The following is a 25,086-nucleotide window of genomic DNA, read 5'->3' as shown; positions in this document are numbered from 1 at the left end:
TTAGGAGAAAATGGCTTGTCAGCTCCTGTAGGAAAGTTTACTGCATCCCAGATTCAGTTTGCTTTGTGCTTGCTTAACAATGAAGTGTCAAGTCTGTTGCTGTTTATAAAGTTAAATGGTGTTACAAAAAAAAAAAAAAAAAGCAACAATACACCAGAAAAAAAAAAACCCCAGCAAAATAAACATTTTCTATCTGTTTTGTCTCATTCCCCACATTAATTTTCTTTTCTTCCAAGCTCCAAATTGTCTCTGCAAAGGCTAAAAGCTTATCAGCATCCTTTAGAGGATCCTGTTTCAAGAAATGTCATAACCCACCCAGGCTGTTGAAGTGACCCACAAGACTTTCCTTGCCCTTTTTCTTCCTCTATGAAGTATTTTAGGGTGGAAGAGAAAGTGTTTAGATCCTCTGGGTGATTTCTGCTCAGCCAAGCTAATTCCATTATCCGTTAGTCATGTTTACATCAGGCTAACAGCTAATAACTCATGTGGAACTCTGTAACCATCTTTAATCTTGTTCTTCACCCAGGAGCCTGGCTTTCTCAGATTATTAATGGTGATTGGTAAGTGTCCTGTCAGGCTTTTGCTCATGGAATCAAAAAGCTGCACAAGGTCAGCCCTTTCAGACCAGCTCTCTGGGGTGACACATGGTAATCACATGTACCCCTCCTCCTAAGGAAAAGAGCTGACTGTCTCATACAGAGTCTCAAAATAGTAATTGCTATCATGTAACCCATTAAAGATTTGAATTTATCTTCCTGAAAAAGTTATAGAGATAGATGCAGAGAGAATTGTGACTGACTAAAAGTCTGCTGTCAGCTTGGTGGCAGGCTGGTTGTATCAAAGTGAGTCTTTTTTGTAGTAAAATGATCTTACAGAAGATTTTAGAATCCCAGTAGACATACAGATGCCAAAGGATGCCCTCAGAATTAAATAAAGCATAATACTTCACATACTGTGAAGAAATTGCTTTTAACTTTTTTCTGACTTACTTAAACAATTCAGAGTATCAACAGTATCATAGGGTAAAAACCATTTCATATTAATTTTGTCAAAATGTTTAGGTATGACTAGTTGAAGGTACTAGTTACTATATAGTATAGTAACTAGTTACTAGTTGAATAGTTGCTATAATTTTCATTCATGTTTTTGTAGACAGCAAAAAACTCCTTAGTGTCAATATAACAATGTCAAATCACAACTTTAACCTTAGACTCTATTGGATAAGTGAAACTGAAATGGGGTGAAGAACTTGTTTAAGCTGTTTCTATTCAGGAGGGAAAATCTGCTCTATTGTTGTAAACAGAATGAGCGAGTGTAAGCAACATCAGGATAAGTGATCATGCTCTTCATCCTAGACCTTGCTCAAGAAGCCTGTCTTTGTCTACTGAATAAAGATGATGTGCAAGTATCCTGCCAAGCTTCAGTTTGGAAAATGAAATGAGGCCAAGGGCAGACCTTGCTAAGGAACCTGTAATTTATGAAGCCCTGAAATGCTAAACATTCTTACAGAGATGTTATTCTGTGATCACTTTTAATCACCTTTTTGATTAAAAAAAAAAAAAAAAAAACCAACAAAAACAAACAAACACCCCAACCCTCCATCAAAATTATTTGATCATGTAGATCTCTCAGGAATGAAAAATAGCTTAGGATGTACTCTGCTCTGCAACAGCCTCCTTTATTCATCCCAATGTAAAATCTTTCAGCTTGAACTAGACAACCAAATTCTTATCTTAATATATATATCATATTCGCAAGCAAATAATATTTAATTGAATAAAATGGAAAATATAGGGATGCCATGGGATCTGTGAAATTGTGGATTGTCTCTTGATGGAAATGGAAAGCAATCTGCTAACACAAACTTTGACTGCATCACCTTATTCTAAAGAAAAATTAGAATATATATTTATGAATAGGAATAATGGACTTTAAAATATTTTGACATTTGTTTTGATCATTTAAGCATAAAACCCCTTTTCTTTTATAGATACAAAATCTCATTCTTCCCCTTTTTCTTTCAAAACTATTCACAGACTCATAGCATCAGAGTCAAAAAACGTTTTGCTTTGGAAGGGAGACTGAAAATCATCTAATTCACACCCGTTGCCATGTGCCACTAGACCAACCTGTCCAATCTGGCCTTCAACAGTTTCAGGAAAGGGGCATCCACAACTTCTCCGGGAAACCTCTGCTAGTACCTCACCACCCTTTGAGTAAAGAAATTCTTCCTAACATATAAACTATTTCTTCCCTTTTTCACTTTAAAATCTTTCACCCTTGTCATGTCTGCCAATGTAAAAAGTTGCTCTAGATCATTCATATAAGGTCCCTTTAAATACTGAAAGGCTACTAATAGGGTGTCTCTGGAGGTTCTCTTCACCCTCAGTCGCTCTTTTTGTCCACAGGAACCTCTAAGTCCTTCTCTGAAGACCTGCATTCAATTTATTATTTTTCAGTCGTTTTTGGGATTGCCCTGACCCAGGTGCAGCACCTTGCACTTGGCCTGGTTGAACCTCATGAGTTTCTGGTCATCACAGTTCTCAGGCTTGGTCAGATCCCTCTGGATGGCATCCCTCATCTTCATCCTTCATCCTCACATCCTTCAGGTGTGTCAGCTGCATAACTCAGTTTCATCTGCAAGCTTGCTGAGGATGTGTTTGATCTCAGTGTCTATGTCATTGATGCAGATATTAAAGAATATTTGTCTTAAGACAGAGCCCTGTGGGACAAAACCGTATAAACTACTTCTTTTTAAAAAAAAACAAACCCCAAGCCCCAAAGTTAAATGCATTAAAGATTAAAATTTGTTAAGCGTTTTTCAGTTTGGGTTTTTTTTTTTTTTTTTTTTGTTTGGGGTTTTTTTAAGAGTGAAATGTAATCTGTTTAACTTAATTATCTTTATTATTTCCCTTTCCTAAATCAGAAGCACCAGAGCATGGGATGCAGTGGTTTGGTAAGAGAGAAATTTTAATTGATTTTGTGGCCTTTGACTCAAAGCAAGGACTTTCTGTTACTGTATGTAATGGGGGAAGGTGGGAAGAAAGTGACAAAAGTGTCTCGAGAAGGGAAAACCAAGCTTCCAGGCCCCATGGAGGTTGGTTTGCAAGCCTTGAGAGCTTGAGCAGGTGCAAGAGTACAGGACTGCCAGGAAACTTTGTGTTGACAGAAGGACGGAAATTCATGCAAATAAGTCTTTCTTGTCACAACTTAGCATTTGATAGATGAAAATTATGCTTATTTTATAGAATTAAACTGTCAGTTTATGGGGAGAATTATTTAGAACTGCCGGGTTATAATATTCAATCATGCGAACATAAGTAAAAGCTGACTTCAAAGTCTTTATCTCTGAATCCTTGCTCTTCCTGCTGTCTTCCAGGAACACTGTGGCCCCCTTTGCATAACTTTCTGTGGCTGAATTTCCTCTGCTTGTAACTGCTGGATTTCTGTAGTCTCCAACTCATAAGGTCATCATGGGGACTCATGCCCATCATGGGGACATAGATTTTACCTCTCTGCTAATATGAAATGTTAAACCATCTGGGCAGATTTCTGGCTTGTGTTTTACATTGAAAATTACTTTTATAGTTTTCTGTGTCTGCTTTACAAGATGGCACCTTGTAATCTTCTCTTTCTCTCTTCTGGTTCTACCCCCAACAACTGATATCTCCAATTGTATCCATTTAATTTATGACAGCAGTGGTTTCAGGATGCAGGGCTGCTGCTGTACTTGGGTTTATCTCATTTTCTTTTTTTAGTTTTTTTTTTTTTTCATAGAGATTTGCAGAGTTTCTGTTACTAAAAGGCAATGGGAAAAAAATTGCTACACAACACTACAGCGTACTGTTTTTATGAGAGGCCTTACCTTAGAATGCTTCACTGTATGGAAAACAGGTTTTTTTTTTTCCTTTTCTGATTAAGAAACTCTTGTTAAACAAAATTTTTTTTACAATTGTTCTTGATTTTAAATTATGATTGATCTAAAAAGCTGATCATTCCAAAAGGGAAGTGTCTTTCAACTTGTTTGTTTCTTTAATTATGAATAAAGTACAATTTACAAAGAGATGATGCTTCAAAATACAATATTAAATGAAATTGTATATTTAAAAAAAAAATGTTGAGGTCAATAGACTTTGTTTATTCTTGACTATTTTAATTTAAATTTTTTTTGATTCTAAGTGGTATTATAAAATGGTTGTCTTTTCAGCTTCTGTCATGTTTTCTTTTGCAACTTCTCATCATCTTAAAATCTCAGTAAGTGTCCAATTCTATTTTTCTCCGCTTCTGGCCTTCTTAGCTGTGCTGCACTTTTTGAGTGCTGCAGTAAGAAATTGGTAAACAAAGACTATTTCTCTTATTAATTCCTTACTTTGAAAAAAAGCAAAATGTATTATACCATCTATTGTGTTTGTAATTTATTCATTAAGTCTTAAATTTTCATCGCACTATTTCTCCTGCACCACCCTCTGTAACCTCAAGAAGTTTTGGAGACACAAATAGGATTCATTTTATTTATTTTGTCAGAGTTAAATCTATAGTTCCAGTTTTGACAAGAGAAAATTTAAAAATGAAGTATGGAATGTAAAAGTGCTGCAGTAAGTGCTTTCAATTTGAAAAATAAATGTTACTGGCACACAGTCAAAATAATAGAAAATGCATTTGAGTTTTGTGCAGGGAGATTATGCACTTTGGGATAATGCATTATATTTGGGTTTGGGGTTTTTTTCCAGCAGAAGAATATATTTAATTTTCTTATTTCCACTTCTAAGTACTCTACCACTGTTCTTTGTAGAAAGTGACTACTTTGTTTCTTTTTTACTGGCAACTTTCTTGGAGCCCATACAGGATGGGAAAGGAAACTGCACCTTAAAAACTCTGAGGAAATCATATTATTGGCAGTGTCCTTCAGGAATATTTTTTCTTTAGGTAAACTAGGTGTGGAAAGGATTTTTACACTGTATTAGGAAGATTAATTTTAGTTATTCAGCAGCTAATATATTTGGTGCTTTTCTGAGAATTTACCACTCTTAGGCTTGCTTATAAGGAATACATTTTCATTTTTCTCAGGTTTATATAAACATGTCCCTGTATGTCTTACTATTTATGCATACATATACACATAGAATACAAAATAAAGGGATATTGCTGTCCTGATCTTTTTGGCCTGAAGACCAAAGAAAATCTAGTTGTCACAAGCCCTTTGTTTTGGTATCATAAGAATGACTGAAAATTATTTTTTAAATAAGTTGAAGAAACTTAGAGACATGAGAGTTTTGCCTTGTTTTCCTAGGAGAATAAAAAAAGTAATCAATAAGAGCTTTTTAGGAGAAATTGTAATACTTGACTTTTTTTTTTTTTTTTTTTTTTTCTTTTAAGGGGCTAAATGCTTAATCTTTGAAGAGCAAAAGGGTTGTGTGGGAGGTGAAATTTTGTTACCTCCCTGTATTGGGCTGAAAGGCACATCAACTCTGAAAGACAATTAAAAAAAAGTCTTAGATTTCCTGCAAATTCTTGAAAAACTTGTGCTCTTCAAAATCATGTTGGTCACTGTTTGGTCTCTCTGTTTCAGAGATCCTATCAAACAGGAAACACGTGAACTAATCATTGAGGATGCTGTAATTTTTTTCCATTACTCACACAAGCAAACAAATCCTGAGTTTTAACATGACATATAGTCTGACTTCCTATACAAACTGATCATGAAAAGATACATTGTGCCCCATGCGAATATAAATCTAAAAGCTTGCCCTAATTTTCCAAGTACTCTGCACACATGACCTCTGAAGCAGACTTCTTTAATTCATGTGTCTAACTACAAACTTAATGTCTTGTTTTGAAATGCTGTTGCATTTTAATGACAGCCTCATCTCTCTCTTCCCTTTGCCCTCCTCCAAATACTGTTTCTAAAATTCGTGAAGAGAAAAAACAGCAGCCAAGAGAGTGAGACAGAGAAGGTGATTAATTAGTGAGCAATAAAGGGGTGACTTTATTGATGTGTTGACATGCTGGAATGCTGGTGCAGTATTTTTTTCTTAATTTTTGTAACTTGAGCCAGTATGACAACTGGGATGTTGCACAGTTGCTGATGCTCCCTGCACCTCATCTGCAGGTTTTCTTATGTAACTGTGGTGTGGTTATTTGTCAGTAATAGTAAAATATTAAAGTCTCTGTAACCTGTCTGAAAACTCTCATTTGCATAACTATTATTCAGCTTGTTTCTCAGCAAGGGCTAAGTCAGTCTTTCATTGATTAGCTGAGAGGCATTTTAGCTACCTTATTAAGAAATAATCACAGCAATTCTTTATGCTCTGACTGTGTTCTGCTGCCCAGCCAGCCTGCCAACTATTGCTGCAGATGCTAACTAGTTAAATATTTAATTATAATTAGTGATGCTTGAATACCATAATGATGGCTAACACGGGTAACAGCCTTTTTTACAGAGCTAGGAAGAGCCTTCAGAAGGCATAGTACTTTATGGTTTTGTGGGATACTAGAGAATTAGTAGCTCATTCTGTGTTAATGACAAACCTTAATCTTGGAACCTTGTTTTTTCCTTCTGTTTTCTGTGGGGACAGTGGATTTGTTTCTTCACCTTCCATTATTACAGAAATAAATTTTGTAGAAACCTCATGATATTTACTCAAACAAAAGTAGAAGGATAACCCCCTTCTTCAGCATTATCAAAATATAATTTGGGGTCTCAAGTGTGTGACCTTAGTGCCAATCCAGGTTTTGAACTGCTCAACAGAGATTCTATTTTACACACATCAGATGGGAGGTATGTCTGATGGTCTCCTGTCTGGTCTCTTTCTTCCTCTGGTCCTCATCCAAAATTCTATCTCGGGGTCTGAACGAAGCTGACAGGTAAATAGGTGGGAATATATCTGGTGGTTTAGCAGATGCTGAGAAACAGCAGAGTCTCAAGTGGGGAATCAATGGAAAATTCTCAGTCACAGGAGTTTGCTGCACTATGCTTTGTGTGAAAAAACAAAGGAGTTAATAGAGCCAAAAGTGGTTGATATAATCTACAGAGCATAAGTTTATTCCATTTTTAAGTTACAGGGTTTGGGTTAAAATGCTCTTTAATGCCACAAACCATATAAAAATGTATATGTGTATCAAAAGGGGTAAAACCAAAGAATTTTGTTCTTTTTGAAATGGAAAATAAGACTCTTCTTAGGGATAAAACTCTCCCAGGAATTTCAAAAGCTCTAACATCATAGAAAGTTTTAGCTAAAGTGAAGTCATAAAAGCATTTCAGTTGGAATTTTTATAAGCAATAATATTTTACTGTCTCTTATATCATCAATTGCTTTTAATATTTTCAACACTCAGCAAATACTTGATTTTATGACGAATTAATTGTTCTCTTTATACATCTGAATGATCTCTTATAAAATGATAAGAAATAATTTTACAAGTTCTGTTAGAGACATATAGAAAGCTTAGTAAACTTGTGAAGTCTTAGAGATGTAAGCAAATTAATTTAAAGATATATTTTTCAAAGCTCACTGTGCAAACTAATTTCTCTCTACTTAGACATGAAAATTTTCCAGGTAACAGTTCTGTCACTAAACAAGATTTGTTCATTAAAAACCAAAAAGTTTGTTCATTGTTTATGATAAGGTGTGACCCCCAACCATTAAAATTTAGATTTTTATGGGGAAAAAAATCCATATAAATATTTTAGATGTCATAAGTGAGCTCTTCTTTTTGTCCATTAAAATGTTGTCTTTCAAATAGCTGTTATTCAGTGTATTTAATGTGTTGAGTATCTGCACGTGTATTGCTCTTTTCTTGCAATTCTTTAGAGTACAGAGTATAACTTGTTTCTTGAAAGCATTCTTAGGGTTTCACCAGGCATTTGAAGCCTATCTTTTTTCTGAAAAAACAAAATACTTCATTTAGGAACACAGAATATAGACCTATATTTTGGGCTTCCATGTTAACAAAGGTAGTAACTGATAATACTAAATAGAGACTAATTCATTTATGAGGAAGAAATTGGGAATTTAATTAAAAAATGAACAATAATCTTCTCTAAAAGTGCTTGGGGCTTTCAAAGAATCCTTTCCTAGAGGGAAGTGAAGAGGTTTTGAAAAATAAGGCAGTTTATTTTGGCTCACTTACTGTCTCAGTGTAAATGACAAAAGCTATCTTCATGAAGAGACTTGGTCATAGTGCATGTGGGTGAGGTTTTGAAATTCCAGGAAAACATGAAGTACCTGCTGCTAACGTATAGCCCAAAGAAGATTTTCTCTCAGTGATGAAGGACCGGGATGGGAGCACTTCAGCTATCAGTACATACACAAACCCATGGGTCTGAGGCATAGACCTCCCTTAAGTCCTCAGGAAAATAATAAAGCCACGGAAGGCTGGAAACCATTTCCAAATACATGAAGGACAAGAAGGTGCCTGAGTGAGGTCAGTGTGGGTTTACAAGGCAGAAATCATGCTTAACCAAACTGCTAGCTTTCTATAATGAGGCAACTGGCTTGACGGATGAGGGAAGTGTAGTGAATGTAATTTACCTTGGCTTTAAAACAGGTTTTCAGTTTGGCTGCAAAATAAACTCATGGAGAAATTGGTGAAGTTAAGTGGACAGTGAGTAGGATCAAAAACTCACAGAATGTCCAGGCCATTGAAAGAGGTCACCCAGAGGGGTTGTGTCGTGTCCATCTGTAGAAAAAAACCTATTTTGTCCATGTAGCTATAGCTGCTTCTTGTAGCTGACCCTGACTGAGCTGGGGGTTTGGACCAGATGAACTCCAGAAGTCACACCCAACCTCAACCTTTCTGTGTTTCTATGACTCTGTAATTAAAGAAACCACACAGTGATTCACACTTCACCACAGATCAGAGGTTGCATGGAGAAATAAACACATGTTTATTTCCACCAAATTATTAGCCTTCCTTCCAGCTTAGTCTTTGGCCCAGTACTCCATTTATACCAGTACAAAATGTGTGTCTCTGGGCTATGTCCTCCAGTAAGGTTAATTCACTAATCTTAGGGAAATATTTGATTTAGGTTGCTTCGGACTAAATGTGTCAGTCTTTCTATCTTGAGACCTGAAGGTATTTTTTTAGTACAACAGGACAGTGCCCTTAGCTATTACAATATGTCTGATTGATTGGCTGCAGTCTATAATACTGCAGGTATGACATTATCCTCTTGCCATAATGCTGTTCCTTCTGAGTTCAGCTGAGGTGCAATTTCACCAGGATTATTTCAGCACTCTATTTCACTGAGCTTAACCTTAAAAAGACATTATCGATTTCCTATCTAAACCACAGGTTTTTTTCGCAGACTGAAATAACTAGACAAATTTATGTTTATTATAAAAGAAATAAAATATGCAATATATGTAATAAACAAGCTGCTTATTGCGTGTCTTGAGGTAAGTTACATAAATCATAAACCACCTAGCCACTATACAGTTGCATTTTTACCCTAGCATAGAAGGAGCTCAGACAAAAATAAAGGAAAAACCTTGCTTCAGTTGCAAATAAAAAAGAAAAAGTAAACAATGCCTTTTCTAATGAATTAGGATGTTGACTGCAATAGTTTTTGAAAATATGTGCTTTTTTTTAATTAATATTCATTTAATTATTGAAGCCATTCAAAGCAGGGCATTAAGGGTGAAACAGAGTAAGAAGAAATGGTTTCTATTCAAAGTTAAATCACTGCAAACTGAAAATGGCTTATGACCCTTTATGGACATTTTTATTTTAAAAAAAGTGGCTTTGAAATTGTAACCTTACAAGAATTGATGAGATTTCGTACGTCGTATTTAAATTTGTCTATTTCCTGTGTTTTCTCTGAACGTGTGAGATTGGCTATGTCTGTATGTATGAACAACGAAACACTGCCTTTAATTTATTAAATTATAGTGGATACTTTTGTGAATGACATTATGAAAATATATTCATACAAGTTAATAAAGATCTACATGTGTTCCAAATGGGGGGAAAAAAAAGGATCAGTGAGAAGAAGCCTCCAATAACTTATGTGTGTGAATGTTACACAGATGTCAAGACCTGTTTCTTTTCTAAGACATTGTTTTCTTGTCCTTTTAATTTAAAATTTAGAAAGGTAGGAAAGAATCTAAAAGGAAAATTATTTTCACCAGTTAGATTTGCATTTATTTCTCTAGACAAGACAGATAGAGTGGCAGTAGTGTCACTGAAATGAGCCCTTTATTCCCTCCTGCACCACAGCAGACATCTGTTATAAAATTACTCAATTCATTACTCTTGAATTTGGGAAATGAACAATAGTACACAAGAGAAATGAGGATTTATAACGATGAAAGTGAGGCACAAATATTATTTAATTTTTTTTTAGAAACTGTACACAAAATGTCTCCTGGCTGCTTTTAGCATCTCTGAGTTTAATCACTGACTTAGTTCACAAGCACTTCTGCACTGACTGGCGAGTAGAAGGTTTTACTTGAGTGAAGGGTTTCTTGACGAGAGACACCCAGCTATTCACACACAGCTTTGACGTTTGGTGAGTCCTCATGAAACCCATCCAGTTCTGATAAACAAAATACAAATGAGAATTACTTTGGCTGAAGTTATCTGTAGATTGCTGCACTCTCTAGTTAGAATAGCTGTTGCCAGTCTCGGTAGAGCATGCCTCAGTAGCTCTAATGACCTTATACTCCTATGCAGTAATGCTGGGCAAAGCAATGAAAACTTTTAAAGAATCAAACTAGAAGCCCTAGCATTACTATTTGTGATATTTTTAAATCCATGAAGGTTTGTGGGTTGTTTTCTTTTCCTGATGTTTTTTATATGTTTTGTTTTGTTTTGTTTTTAGTTCATCAATGATCAGAAAAGAGTCATAGTCCTACCAGCAAATGTAGGTAGGGTGAAAACAAGTCAAAATGAGTTGTGAGAAGAGATAAATTACCAAGCATAAGAGTTACTTTTTATTGAGCACTGGAGAAAGCCCAGGATAAAGTAGGTGTCTCCAGAATATTGAGAGGTCTGAGTTGATATTCTCAGTTCAGAAAACTGATGTCTCTCACTCTTCTTGTCTCTGGGACTACCTTCTAAAATTCACAAGATTAATGGCTAGAAACCTGTAGGGCGCAACGGCTGTCTGTCATGTTTTCCTGAGGATGGTATCATTCCTCTGAAGTTACATAATTCAGTGGTGTTAGAACAAATCTTTCAGCCTTTCAGAAGACTGAAAGTCTAAAAGTTGGACTAGGGATTTCCATAATCTACTACAGAAAGGAATATTGGGGATTAAACACTTTTTCATACTATGTTGATGGAGACAGGGACATTTAAATCTACTTTACTGAAGTTGCAATAATTGGCAAAAGGAGAACCATATTTTCAATTTTAAATGTCTAAAGTTATACAGAAAGTTGATATTAAGCAAAAATCGCACCATTTTATATCTATATATATATATATATTATATAACACAATACACAAACAAATGCGTGCAAGAACTCACTTCAAAATTTCTATCTTTGAGCTAGTTTTGTAATTTAGTATATTTTTTGAGTTCTTTTAACAACAGAAACTATAATGAATTGTTTCAAATTTCTTATAATCAGGGTCTGGCCAATAGCAGAAAATCTTTTAATAATGAGATCTTAACTAAAGTATGTTTGCAATTTGAAGTAATTGATGGAATTCTTGACAGGTTCAGTAAAACCGAAATATCTGAAGAATTAAGAAAAGAATGTGCAGAACACCTTAAAATATCCTCATATGCATTTCAGTATCTTGTGTTGCAGGCAAAATTATAAATATATTTGAGCTGCAGTCTCAGATTTCTCAATTCTTGCTTTACATGTATTGGTAATGTGTTTTGATTTATTTGCCTTTCCTTCCTTTCCCACATCTCGTATATTTATTCAAAAAGCATAGAAGGACAGTAGAATGAAGGATTGCTTCCTGATTGTCCATGCTTTAGCATTGATATTGACAGATTCCTAGCAGAAATGAAAATGTTTGTAATTTGTCAAAAATAAAGATTCTAGATCGTTGACAAAGTAGGTATAGATTCAACACAGGACTTTTCTGAGTCAAACATGACACAAGACAGAATAAAAATTAAATTAATGACACTACTTCATCATCTGACCATATTAGTAAAGGAAACTTTGTTCTATTTGGAAACAGTTTGTTTCTTTCTTTTAACTGATTAAACTGTAGAGCTGCATTATGTATTTACATAGTAGTACTGGCCTGAACTTGAATCTCAGCAAAATAAACATTAATTATTAACCTGGAGTGAAATTTCATTTTACCTGAGTTAACTTTCAAGGGTTCAATGAACCATGGAGGCTTGTGCATTTACTGATGTATTTACATTTTATAATGAAAGTTTCAGGTTTGTTTTTTTTTTTCTTTTTTTTAACAATTATTGCCCTCATATTCTTAAGCATGTTTGTGAATTAGAAGTGATAATTTCCCAGGCAGAGGATGATGGCTCTGTCATAAATGAACTCCTGTAAATATTGCTAATGATGACAAAGCTGACACAATATGTATAAATAGTTGCATACAGAACCAGTTAATTATTTTGTACTCAGAATTTTTTTGCATTATTCTTCTTCTGTAGTTTTTCTGTAAGCCTCAGAATTGTAGAGCTACACTGTTTTTGGAAGTATGTAGCATTTGATTTTGTTATGTTACCAAACTCCCTAAAGTAATCACTTTTTTATATGCTAGAAAGCCAATAATTAAAGCATATCTGTGAAACTATAATAATTTTATTATTGTAAGGCTTAGAAATGCCAGACATAATTAGTCTCCTCTCTGATGTTAGGCAGTTCATAAATATGTTTACTGTGTATTGATAGAGTGTATCATACAATTTTTGTGCTGTAATATATTTTTGTGGTAACCTTCCTATGAATGTGCTTACAAGGACAACACACTCAAAGATGGGGGACATCATTCTCAGCTCACTTTGGTTTTGTGCCAGTTAAAACTCAATAAAGCAGTCCAGATTCATAGATGATATTACTCTGTAGACACAACTAACATCAGAATTGATCTCTTAACCAGTATACAAAGTACATCTCTGCAGAGAACAATCAAATAGGGAGAGGACGTGGCTTTAGCAGTCAAATCCAAAAATCATAGCCTTTATCAAACTGATATTGTTCTTGCCAAGTCAAATTATTAGTAACTTTATAGCAAGTAAAATATTTGACGTGAAATAGTAGGATTTGGGGGCTTTTGTAATAGAATTTAGCAAAAGTGAGCTAAGGTCTCTTTATTACAGGGGAAACGCTTCCACCTGTTTGTTGTTTACTAGTCTACAGAGTACGGCTCTTGTCCGCATGATGACATATATCCTCCAGAAATATCAAGATTCAACTTCCATATGTGTATTTTCAACATATATTTCTCTCATTCAATCACAATGCTCTCATCATTAATCTACAGAATATTTGGGTTTTAATTTAGGTGGTTTGGTTTCTGTTCCCCCTCATAGCCAGCAGCTTCATATAAACAACCTCTGAAGTAATGGGACTGAGATTCAGATTTCCAACTCTGTGAGGATTCACTCTAAACAGCCAGAGAGCCAGCCTAGGCTTCTGTACTGGTTTTGGCTGGGACAGAGTTTATTCTCTTCACAGTTGCTGATATAGGGCAATGTTTTTTGATTTGTGCTGGAAACAACATTGATAACACAGGGATATTTTATTGATCACTGATCTATGCTTAACACAGAGTCAAGGCCTTTTCTGCTTCTCACACCAACCCACCAGCACACAAATGGGGATGCACAAGAATCTGGGAGGGGACACAGCCAGAACAGCTGATCCCAAATGACCAAAGAAACATTCCATTATATTTGGAGTCATGCACAGCAATTAATTGGGGGAAGGCTGAGAGCTGCTGCTTGGGGACTGACTGGGCATCAATTCACTGGTGGTGCCCAATTATGTTCATTTGTATTTCCTGGGGTTTATTTCTCACAGTCAGTTATTTTACTTTTCATAGCAATGTTATTATTATTAATATTAATAATATTTTAATGAGATTTCAGTTATTAAACTGTTCTTATCTGACCCCACAAGTTTTCCCATTTTTATTCTTCCAGTTCTCTTGCCTCCATCCTCCTGGCTGAGGGAATGAGTGAGCAGCTGTGTGGTACTTGTTTGTTGACAGATGTTAAACTAGGACAGTTTATACAGTTTATTGAATCTCACACAAAAGGAGATAGATAGATAGATAGATAGATAGATAGATAGATAGATAGATAGATAGATAGATAGATAACTAGTTTGAATCATGTTAAGACTCCAGCAGGTAGAAACACTGATATTTATTTCTTTTCCCCATGACACTTACCTGGCCTGGATTCCAGATGTTATTCTTGCCAAGTGGTTTTAGTAGCTGCAGAGGTGGGACCTGCTTAATCTGTTGAAAGTTCTTCTGTCTTGTAGGATGGACAGACTGAGAATTAAACTCTCTTCTAGTTTGAGGCTTGTATTCTACTTACTTGTAAACTCCGTCCTAACCCCTCTTTTGTTATTGCCAAGTAGTTCCCACCCTAACTAAAAAAAACAGGAGAAAAGGAAGAATACTTTTATTTGCAAAGTGTCTAGAAAGATTGTGAAGCTCAAGAAAGTCAAACTCACAAAGAAATATGGTCATTTAGAGCCTAATCCAATGGCATTTGTTTAATTAAATAACTTTGAGGATATCCACCTAACTGGTTTGTCTAAACTCAGAGAAAGATTTACCGTATGCTTTCACTTTTTATTTAACCAGAAGGTATATAATCTGAAATACTTAATGGTTAATTTTAATAGATATCAAAAACATGGACTTGTTTTTCCTGTTGTTTTATTTTCTTATTGCAAGATATTTCAGAGAAACGTGATTACATGGTCAGCTTTTACAGCATATCCATAGTTATAGATGTTATCTGGCTCTCCAGCTGGCATGATCAACCATCTTACAGTACCACCAAGCTTTTTCAAACCTTTTTATGTGTAGGAAGATGGTTGCTCTACATTAGCTCTGATTTAACATGAGCTAAAGCGTTCTCTGTGCTGATAGATTTACGGTTAAGGTGGCTGCAGAAATGGATACTTTGTCAGTAAGCAATTTGCCTCCATTCATGGAGGTTCGATTACCAGCCTTGCTGCACTGATGACAGTTTTGAGTGCACCATGGAGCTTTAGTGTTTCTTGCTTGTCTGCATGTGACCATAGGGCATCTGTGGCCTCATCCAAGTAGATACATCGTACAGATGTACTCTGGTTTTGGCTAGGATAGAATGAATTTTCTTCATAGTAGCCAATATGGGGCTGTGTTCTGAATTTTCCTGAAAACAGTGTAGATAACATGGGGGTGTTTTAGCTATTGCTGAGCAGTGCTTATGTAGTCAGGGCCTTTTCTGCACTTCACCCCACCTCACCAGTGAGGAGGCTGTGGGTACACAAGAAGTTGGGATGGGAGACAGCCAGGACAGCTGACCCAAGCTGACTAAAGGAATATGTCAGACCATACGGCGTCATGGTCAGCATGAGCTGGGGAGAAGAAGAAGAGATGTTGGAATGTTGGGAGTAATGGCCTTTGTCTTTCCAAGTCATCACTGTATTATGGAGCTCTGTTTTCCTGAGGATGGCTGAAAATCTTCCTGCCAATGGGAAAGGAGTAAATGAACTTATATTTTTCCTTTCTTTGCATTTAGAGTTTTTGCTTTATCCATTAAACTGTCTTTAATTCAACCCATGAGTTTCCTCACTTTTATCTTTTTGATTCTCTCCCTCATCCCAGTTGGTGTGAGTAAACAAGCAGCTGGGTGGGGCTGAGTTGTTGTCTGGGATTAAGCCATGACAAGATCAAAGATCATTTAGAGTTCCTTTTCAAATACTGCCCTGCACGAGGCCTGATGTGCATACTAGTGGTTGCAGAGGATCTATGTCTGTTCTCTCTACAAGGGATAACCTTTGCCAAGCTTGGTGAGGTGATTTGTGTCTGCAGTACCATGACTCCTATTGATTAAGGGTTGTTGTAGCAGCAAAGGCACGCATCAGTTTTGTATTCCAAAAGCATTTCTTTGCACAGGTTCTTTAGATTAATGGCAGTATAGTACAGGTCAGAATCAGAATTCTTGCAGGAGCACCATTTATACTGCATTTTGTTACTCCCAATAAATTATTTTAGTAGTGATATTTTATTCATCATTTGCATTTCATGAGTTTCTAAGCCTGCAGTTTGGGGGACACAGTAAATATGATCAAGATTTCTTAATAATTGTGTATTAAAAGATGTAATTGCTGGTGGCTCATTTGTTTCCCTTTATCAAGCTGGGGAAATGAATAAATGTAATCTCAGGTTATCAAAGCATGTATGGGGCTGAATTCATGCAGGGTATCTCTTTGAAGCTCTCTTTATGGGTTAATTATATTATGCATAATTGTACTTAAATCCATACAAGATAGTTTGAAGAAATTAATATTAGCAACAGCTAATATCGAAAAAACCCCAAGATCTAAGAAAAATCTGACCATCTGTACTTTTGTAATACGTAGGAGAGAGAAGAAATGAGGGTGTATGTCTGCTCACAACTATCTCACTGGATAAGTATTTCTTTATGAACATCACTGCATATAATACCCTAAAAATTTAGGAAATAAAGTACCTTCCTTATGGTTAATTGTTCTGATTGGATTTCTAAATTCTTTTCTCCTAGTTGTCTTAGTGGTTTTCTGATCAGAGGTACATAAGGGACCAATGAGTATTTGAAGTAGAAAAGCACTAAGACAGGTTTTGACACCCATAGCTTAAAAAGAAAATGCAAAACAATAAGCACAGACTAAAAGAAATATATATGTATTATGTATTATATTATATATTCCTGTGCAAGTTTCAATGGTGCTATAAGATATATTCTATCGGACCAAGCCTCCTCTAAAGCCAGCAATGAAATGATGTGGAATAAGCTACTGGGGGATAACCTTCTGCCTCAGTTTCCTATGGCAGAAATGCTACAGAACAGAAAGCTGGAGTGACTCTTTCAAGTGCCAAAGTGTGAGATTCTCAATTATTTGCCTTACTGAGCTTTAAATTATAAAAAAGAAAAAAAAAGAAAAAATACAAGAAATTCTTCATGTTGAACTCTTTTGAAGCTGATGAGGGCATCTCTGCTACAATCTTGTACTGCAACATCCATTAGCCTCCCATTTTTCTCTGACCTTCCCATTCATCATCTTTTTGAAGCTGTAGGAAATGAAGAAAACACTGGTATTGCTCTTTCCTGACTCTGCAGTAGGCATTCTGGGAGGCTGTCTGGGAGACCAATGGAGAAGGGGTTAAAGTGCTCTGTGCCTTGCACTTGGTTACTAACATTCCAGCCGAGGGGGAATTGCTCTCCTTTCATTGAAGTCTTTCAATCTCTTTGCATTACTTTTGGTGCTGTATAACATTTTAAAAGCTCCCTGACTGACAGACATGGCCGGAGGCAGAGCTCTACTGGGAGAACTGCAATGTACAGACTTTTCTCAGCAAGAGAAGTGGTACGGCAATTAAATTAACTACAACATGACTTTGGCATTTCTGAAGTGGTGCAGACTATCCCACCCCTTTTTTTATATTTGTTTCCACCTCCCTGGGTATGGGCAATACTAGAGGACATGTTGAGTTGATTTTGTTTTATTTTTTTGCTATGTTTCATGATTACTATGATTTTGCCATAAAAACGAGGCATGCACTCTGCAACCATGGATCAGGAGAGGTAAAAAAGTTTGGAAATCTTGGAACTGAATTATGGATGAACACAGTCTGAATGTGATGTTATATACCACTGAATGCATCAAAAAAGAGAAGCAGAAAAACACATGTGAACTGTTCAGTAAAAAACAAGTTCATATCAAATATAGTGAATGCAGATGTCTGATGTGGTTGAGTCCTGTCTTAAAGTGTCTTTGCTGGAATAAAATCCATAGACTGAAGATGATTGTGCAAGTAAGATGGTTTCACCCATTACACAAAAGAATATTTTGCTGTAAATGAAAAACATTGAAACGTTTTGAACATAACTTAGAAAAACTTTTACTTAAAGGATTCTGAGCAGATTGGAATTCTATTCTCATATTTTATCCTTGCTGAAGGTAGTATTAAAACAGTCAGTAGATACCTTTCACCAGGTTTATTACTTTTTTTTATATTAAGACCTAAAACATAGCCTTTCAAATCAGAACAGAAAATCTCACCCTTAATTTAGCACAGTTAGAAATGCAGTTTTTCTTCTAGGGTGGTTGTTTTTGTTTTTTGGTTTTTTTAAGACTTGTTAAGTTTTCTGTGTTCCTGGTTATAAATCCTTTCTGGTTAATACTTCAACATATACCTAAGACATAAGAATTTCTATGTTATTTATTTTTATGTATAGGTATGATATTATTCATAAGGAAAATATAACCTTTGGCAGTATTTGAAAATGAAAAATATATATGGTTAAGTATTTTATTATTCTTTTTTTTTTAGGTCCATATCATGTCATTGATTTTTAAGCAGAACTCTATTGATTTCCTAGAAACCTATGCTTAAAAATCAATGACACAATATGACCCTAATAAAGTGGTGAATTCCATAGTGCTATAAATTGTATTTTTGTTTTTAAAATGTGAAATGGATCTATCTTAAGTCCTACAGGCAGTTATTTTTTATAGCTGGCAACCAGCACACTATAGAGAAGACTTCAAGAGGCTTTTCTGACAGAGAAAGTGAGCAAAGGATTCCTTCTCTAGACAGTAGGGTGAAAGAGTGGATCTCCTATTCTCCAGTATTTTGTTTGTAAATCTGGAAAATTTACAAAAAAACATTTTTGATATCACTGGTGGCAAACAGTTTTGTTTGATAACTGATCCTAAAACAAAGGCTACAGCCCTCTCTCAGGCAGACACAAAGGTAATGCTGAGCAGAGCAAGGACAAGGTATTCCTGTAATAACTGTTCTATGTTCTAGAGCAGCTCAGTGCTACAATGAAAATAGCAATGTTTTTTAAACTGTGATTCTTAATCTTTTTCTCTGTCTCTAGGAACTAACTAGGTGTGAGAATTTTGATGAACGCTTCAGTGTAATCCTATGTAATTTGATGTTGCATGTAAATCTCTTTTATAGGTCCCTATAGATGGAATTTACTGCAGCAAATACCTTGTCATCAGAAGGATTAATGCCTGCATTAGCATTTCTGCAATAAAATCAGAAGCTAAGTGGTGAAGGCCACAGACACCTCAAACCTGGATTCCTCTGCTCTGCATTAAGTGCTGGAGTTTTTATTACTTGTGGTAGGGAAGCCATTGCCAATGCTCACAAGGAACTGCTTATCCCTGCTTCTCTGGGTCCTGTTTGATGGAGGTCTCCTAACACCACTGCATACACAACCACAAGAGATTTTAGAAGCACAGCCAAGAGAAGATGCTGTCCCAGTGCCAGGGAGGAGATCATCTGCCCAGCGAGTCAAACGAGGCTGGGTGTGGAATCAATTTTTTGTGCTGGAGGAGTACATGGGCTCTGAACCTCAGTATGTGGGAAAGGTAATTTTTTACTATTTCTTTAAAAGTTCAAATTATATAGACAATTAATATAATAGATTATAAATGCTTATGTTTCTGGTGGGACAAATCTTCTTCAACTGGCAGTAGTTCCTTCTGCTCATTGCTTTTACCATCCAGCCTTTCCTGTAGTCACTATATACTTTCTGTCTTTGTAAGCTAGTCTTATTTCCCCATTCTTGCTTTTGGAATTAAACAAAAACAACAGAAACAACAATAAAAACAAACTAACAAAAAAAAAAAAAGAGTTCTGATATAAGTCTGTTGAACAACTAATTTTAATTGAGACTACTGTAGTAACATATTTGATTTTTAGCAACAAACATTGTTTTGCTATCAAGAGATAAGACATAAACCTTAAATCTCAACCCCAGAATGCAGTCATTCCTGTGATTGATATGATTGATATGGTTATTCCAAGTCACTTTTCAGCTAAAGAAGATATGCCTTTTTTGGTCTGTTGTCTTATGTCGATTAACCATTTACTTTTATTTCTGATTGTTCAGATTGTTTTCAAGTATTTCTAATATGCTTTATTGCTTCATAATTCCAAGTCCTGCCCTACAGCTTTTATACTGTGTGTAGACATGCACAATCATACCTGCAGAGAATTTTTGCAATTCCCTCTCTCATTATAATGTTTCTGTAAGAGGGCATAAATAACTGACAGAAAACTGATTGAGGGGTGTGGGGGTAGTGAATTTAAATAATAGAGTTTTCAGATAGGAAAGCTGAAAAGGAAACCTGAAGAAAATCTTAGCAGAGTATATAATTGGATGATGTGTGTAATTTTCAATTTAAGTAAAGGACCTTACTCAGTGAAAATAACAAGTCAGGAAATTGTTTCCTGGGTCCCCAAATGCCACTTCCTGAGACAGTAAGTTTTTAAATTCACCTACTGTAAAAATGAGTCATCATGCTTCAGTTTTTCCTTTAATACCATTGTGAATTTTTTTTTTTTTGTAGTGTAGTGTACAAGCAAGAAATCTCTTTTTTTTTCCCCAAAAATATAAATAAATCAACAGAAAATTAATACTTCCTCCTACTCTTCCAGAAAGTATTCTGACCATGTATAAATAAAACACTAGCTTATCTAGCGAAGCAGCCAAAAATGTACTTGGATATGGCACGTGAAGACTTTTTTTTTAAGCCCTCAAATATATTGGTCAGAGCAATTTGCAAAGCAGTGTGTTTGTGTCACAAAGTTAATACAATCTTGTATTGACTTTAACTTGTATTAACAATCTTACTTGTTGTAAGTCTGAAGAAAAGGGGGTCCACATAATGAAAAGGAAAACATATTTGTGATATCCAGTTGATACAAGTTACACTTTCTCTAACACATACTTTTGCTCACCTTGCTGAAGATTCCAACAAGGACTCTCACCACATTTGATGCTGTAGCACAGGCAATGGGATTGCTGTGCCTTTAACATCAAAAGACAGAGATATTACTGCTGCACCACTATATTTTCATTAGTCTTTTTTTCCTTTGTGTAAGTTTTTCTTGGTAGTTATTTAGGGTCTGTCCTAAACTGCCAAAATAATGTTAATTTTACACAAAATGGACTATTATCAATGTACTGATGAATCAGTGTCTTCTTTTGTCCTGTTTTTGCTTCACAGACACTAAGTTTATAAGCAACTTTAGAACTAATAGGACATTTTCATTAAGAGTAACACTTATCACAGATTTATCTGGAATACTTTTACCTCTTAAGACTTTTTTGAAATGTTACAAATTGTGGGACACTTTTCAAGTATGAGGAAAGTCAAAAAGTCAAACCCCTTTTTTATGTTAAAACACCTGCTTCTAGAACAGAGCAATTACTTCTAGGTAATGACCTTTTTCAACAATGTTTATTTTGATGTTTATCACAACTTGTTTTATCTATATTAACTATTTACTTCAATATATCTGAAAAACCCAACAAACCTTGCGAGTCTTTATATGTCATCTTTGCTGAATCTCTTACAAAAGCAAAACAAAAAAAATAAACAAAACCAAGACAGAGATTTTTGTGTTTACCCCTTATTTTCCACAAAGCTCTCAATGAAGATATAACGCTGAGAGACATTCCTTAGAGAAATCGTGCTTTTAAATCCAGATAACAAAACCAAAGCTTCATATAAATTCAAACTATTGTCAACATACAAAAATATACCCACCAGTCACCAATCAATATCTTTAGATCGTATGCAATTTTTTAAAAAGACATAACATTTTCAAGATGTTAAATACAGTTGAGTTATGGATTGATTGCAGAACTAAATCTGCAGAAATAAATGATTCACCAAAATTAAATGTTCATTCCAAAAGCATAAATTTTCAATTTAATTTGTTTTATATATGCTAGTGTTCTATACTGTTCTATATTTAAAGTGGTAATAAGTATATTATAAAGTGTAGGATATTTCATGTGACCTGAAATCACAAGGGTTTTATCTTCTTTTAGCCGTGATATCAGGACGCCTGTGCATAGGCATTTATATTACTTATATAGAACTACTGCACTAATAATGTCACAGTAATTTATAAGTAGGAGTTCATTTTTTGTATTAAATCAGCTGACAGTTTCACTAAACAGTGGAGGGTGACTAGCTAACATTGCAAACCTTCTGTAAGAGAATAATGATTTACAGCAATTATGTCTTCTATTATCAGCCAGTGCATGTAATTCCTTCCACATCTGTTTTTAGACAAATATCTCAAGAAATGTCAGGTTGCAAATCAAAATATAGTTTACAAAGCGATGGGGATTAGTCTAGCTTACAGGTGGTGATTTTGAAATAGTGTTTGAAGATTATACATTAAAAGCATTTAACGTGATTATTAATAAATTTTGGGAATCTGCTCGTGTAATCCGTGAGAGGAATAAAAATCCATCAGATTGATAAACAGAAGATAGCCCCCTTTGCTCAACATCATTAAGCAGATCCAGTCTAAAAAGTAAAATTAGAATACAACATTACCATGTGACCTATGAAAACGGACAAGGTTCTGAGAGTAAAATCATTTCTCATTTACTTTGTGGTGCTTTACTTGTGTTCCTGGTAGTGTGAAGATCCAGAGGCCATTCAAAAACAGCATGTGTGGATGAAGCCAAAAAAGTTAATAATTTTTTTTTTTTGTGCAAAAGCTCAGGTCTCAGTGAAATGATCAAAAGATCAGGTCCTCAAGCAAGAACAAGTCCCAGCACAGTTTATACCCACAAACAAGGTAGCAGTTTTAAATGCCCTTATGCAAGGATAGCTGAAGGCAGTGCAGCCCCACCAGAACACCACAAATATGTCTGTAACCTTTCTTTATTGCTGGGTTTCAACAGTGACATGCAGAGGCAGCTAAATAATCTGAAAAGTCAAGAAAACAATGTGATCGATAATATAAGCAAAGGTTTTAGTTGTGCTGGATGTAGTATCTTCCTTTTATGTGTCTTTGCATTCCTAGTGTGTAAATGCGTCACATCTTTCTCATGTTGTACACCTGCACAATTGCTTCCAGTAAGAGTTTTTTTGCTGTCCGTCCTCAAGTTTGCAGAAATAGGCATATGGTAACTTGTACTGGATGCAGACTGGGTGCATAGGAAAAGACTGCAAAGTCCTCTTCAATGTAGTGACCACTTCTCTTCCACTTTCCAGCACAGAAATAAAATATAAAAATCCCAGAATCTCAGTTTACCAGATTTATTTTTTTTTTTCCAATGAATAACCTATATTTTACAACAGTTTGTTCTTTGAACCTCTGTCACATTAATGCTTGCTCACATGCAACCTACATGATATTTTTTGTTAAGAAAAGGATGCTGAAAAATTTAATACTCACGACTGCTCTACGGCAGTACAGAGTAATGTAACAATATGGTATTTTTCATCTGACTCAGTCCTGAGAAAGCATCGTCATCTTCAAAGGTTTTCCCATATATCAAGGCAGAAAGCATGCTGATTTGGAGGAAGCAGAGCTCTATATCTGTGACCAGAAGAGTGTGCTTTTTTGAAACCATATAATATATCCACTGCATCTGAAATATAAGCATAGGATTCATTTATGCATTTTATAGTGGACAATTTCTAAGATAATGAAATTAATGTTGACCACCTTCCATCAGGCTTAAATCAACTTGTACTTGTGAATATATACTCTCTCTTTACAGTTATTTTCCCTCTTGGGTGAGTGTCTGGGTGACAGGGCACAGTCTGTAAACGAAATTTTGTACTGCTTGTTTAGAATCTGCAATGACAAAAAATTTTACAGTGCAGCAGCTATCATTTTGGCATTATTCATAAGCACTGAGTTGAAAGAAAATTTAAAAAAACTTGAAAGAAAAAATAAAATTAAAGGAAAATAAATACATGCAGTGAATTTGAAAGCTGTTGCCTTTTGAAGGAAAAAAAAAGGTTAAATTTATTAATAAATTGACCCTGATTAAAATTATCTTTTTAAAATTGTATTTCTGCTAGATTTCTAGTAAGATGATCAAAATAATATTTCATTTAAAGTTGTCAGAAGGGTTTTTCGTAATTTATCAGATTCCATTCCCAAACTAAAGGAACATTATTAGGGATAGCCATGTATTATTTCCATTAAACATTTGCACAGTGCCATCATCAAGGAGAGGAAAATTGTTTCAGGGACTGCTGCTAGTAATGTATTAATTGACTCCCATGATGCAGGACATCACAGTTACTCATTTCTGGATGATTTGAATATGAAAGATATGCTATGTATAAGAATGAGCTTGTTCAGTACATCGAACATATACTCACCTCTGTCTGCTGACATCAAAGTGAAATCTTGTTTGGCCTTAGTAGTCTTTAGATAGTAATTTAAAGAGCAATCAGGCATGATCACATTAACCTGGCTTACTAAATTGGCTTACAGAGTTTATGCCATGCACATATTCAAGAAAAAGCACTGTCACAATTTATAACAGATAAGGAAATTGATGAGAAATAAAATGGTTAAAAAGGTGTAAGAGGAATCAGAACTGATATCAGAAGTCTGGATTTCTTTTCTTGCTCTGTTGAGCTGAGACCTTTGTCTCTCCACTTATGTCTGTCTGATGAAAAAAAAAGCTATGACTTTAAAAGCTTTGCATCCTGTATATTGCATAGAGTCTGTGAGACACAAAGTAATTTTGACAGTTGCACGTGAAAGTGTGAGAAGGAAATGGAACCATGGAAACACAAAACCCCTATGAGCAAGTCAGACTTGCATTTAATGTTTAATCCTGAAAGCTTACCTTTTTACAAGGGGTACAAAGACACGCAGCAGAGATGAACAACTTGCAACACAACATTTATTATTGATCTAGTGGCTTCACTTTGTTTATTGATTTGCTTAGGTAGCTCATAGCAGGAAAATTAGGAGCATAGGAGTAGTAAGACCTCTTGCCTCTGGTCCTTACATTGATGAAAATTATATGAGGTATTTGGAGCTGAAAAAAAAGGAGGACTGTGTTTTCAATGATTGCGTGAGAGAGGAGAAAAAGTGAGCTCAGGGCACTCAGGAGAGATCAAAATAAAAAGGAAGGATCAA

The 25,086-nt window shown here is 35.3% G+C and overlaps 1 protein-coding gene across 2 annotated transcripts in view; it reads left to right on the top strand.

Annotated features, from left to right (window-relative positions):
- CDH12 (cadherin 12) overlaps window positions 1-25,086 on the top strand; it is a 226,168-nt gene that overhangs the window by 49,777 nt on the left and 151,305 nt on the right. For both annotated transcript variants that reach the window (XM_088064657.1, XM_088064699.1), the window contains exon 2: window positions 19,117-19,532. In XM_088064657.1, coding sequence (XP_087920783.1) covers window positions 19,302-19,532 — 231 coding nt within the window. In that variant the 5' untranslated portion in view covers window positions 19,117-19,301. The remainder of the gene's footprint in view (window positions 1-19,116; window positions 19,533-25,086) is intronic.

The sequence above is a fragment of the Pseudopodoces humilis genome, chromosome 1 (assembly GCF_049639895.1).
Source record: "Pseudopodoces humilis isolate 2021_Gansu_Grassland_sample_001 chromosome 1, ASM4963989v1, whole genome shotgun sequence".
NCBI lineage: Eukaryota > Metazoa > Chordata > Aves > Passeriformes > Paridae > Pseudopodoces > Pseudopodoces humilis.
This window is presented reverse-complemented; position numbering and strand designations above follow the sequence as displayed.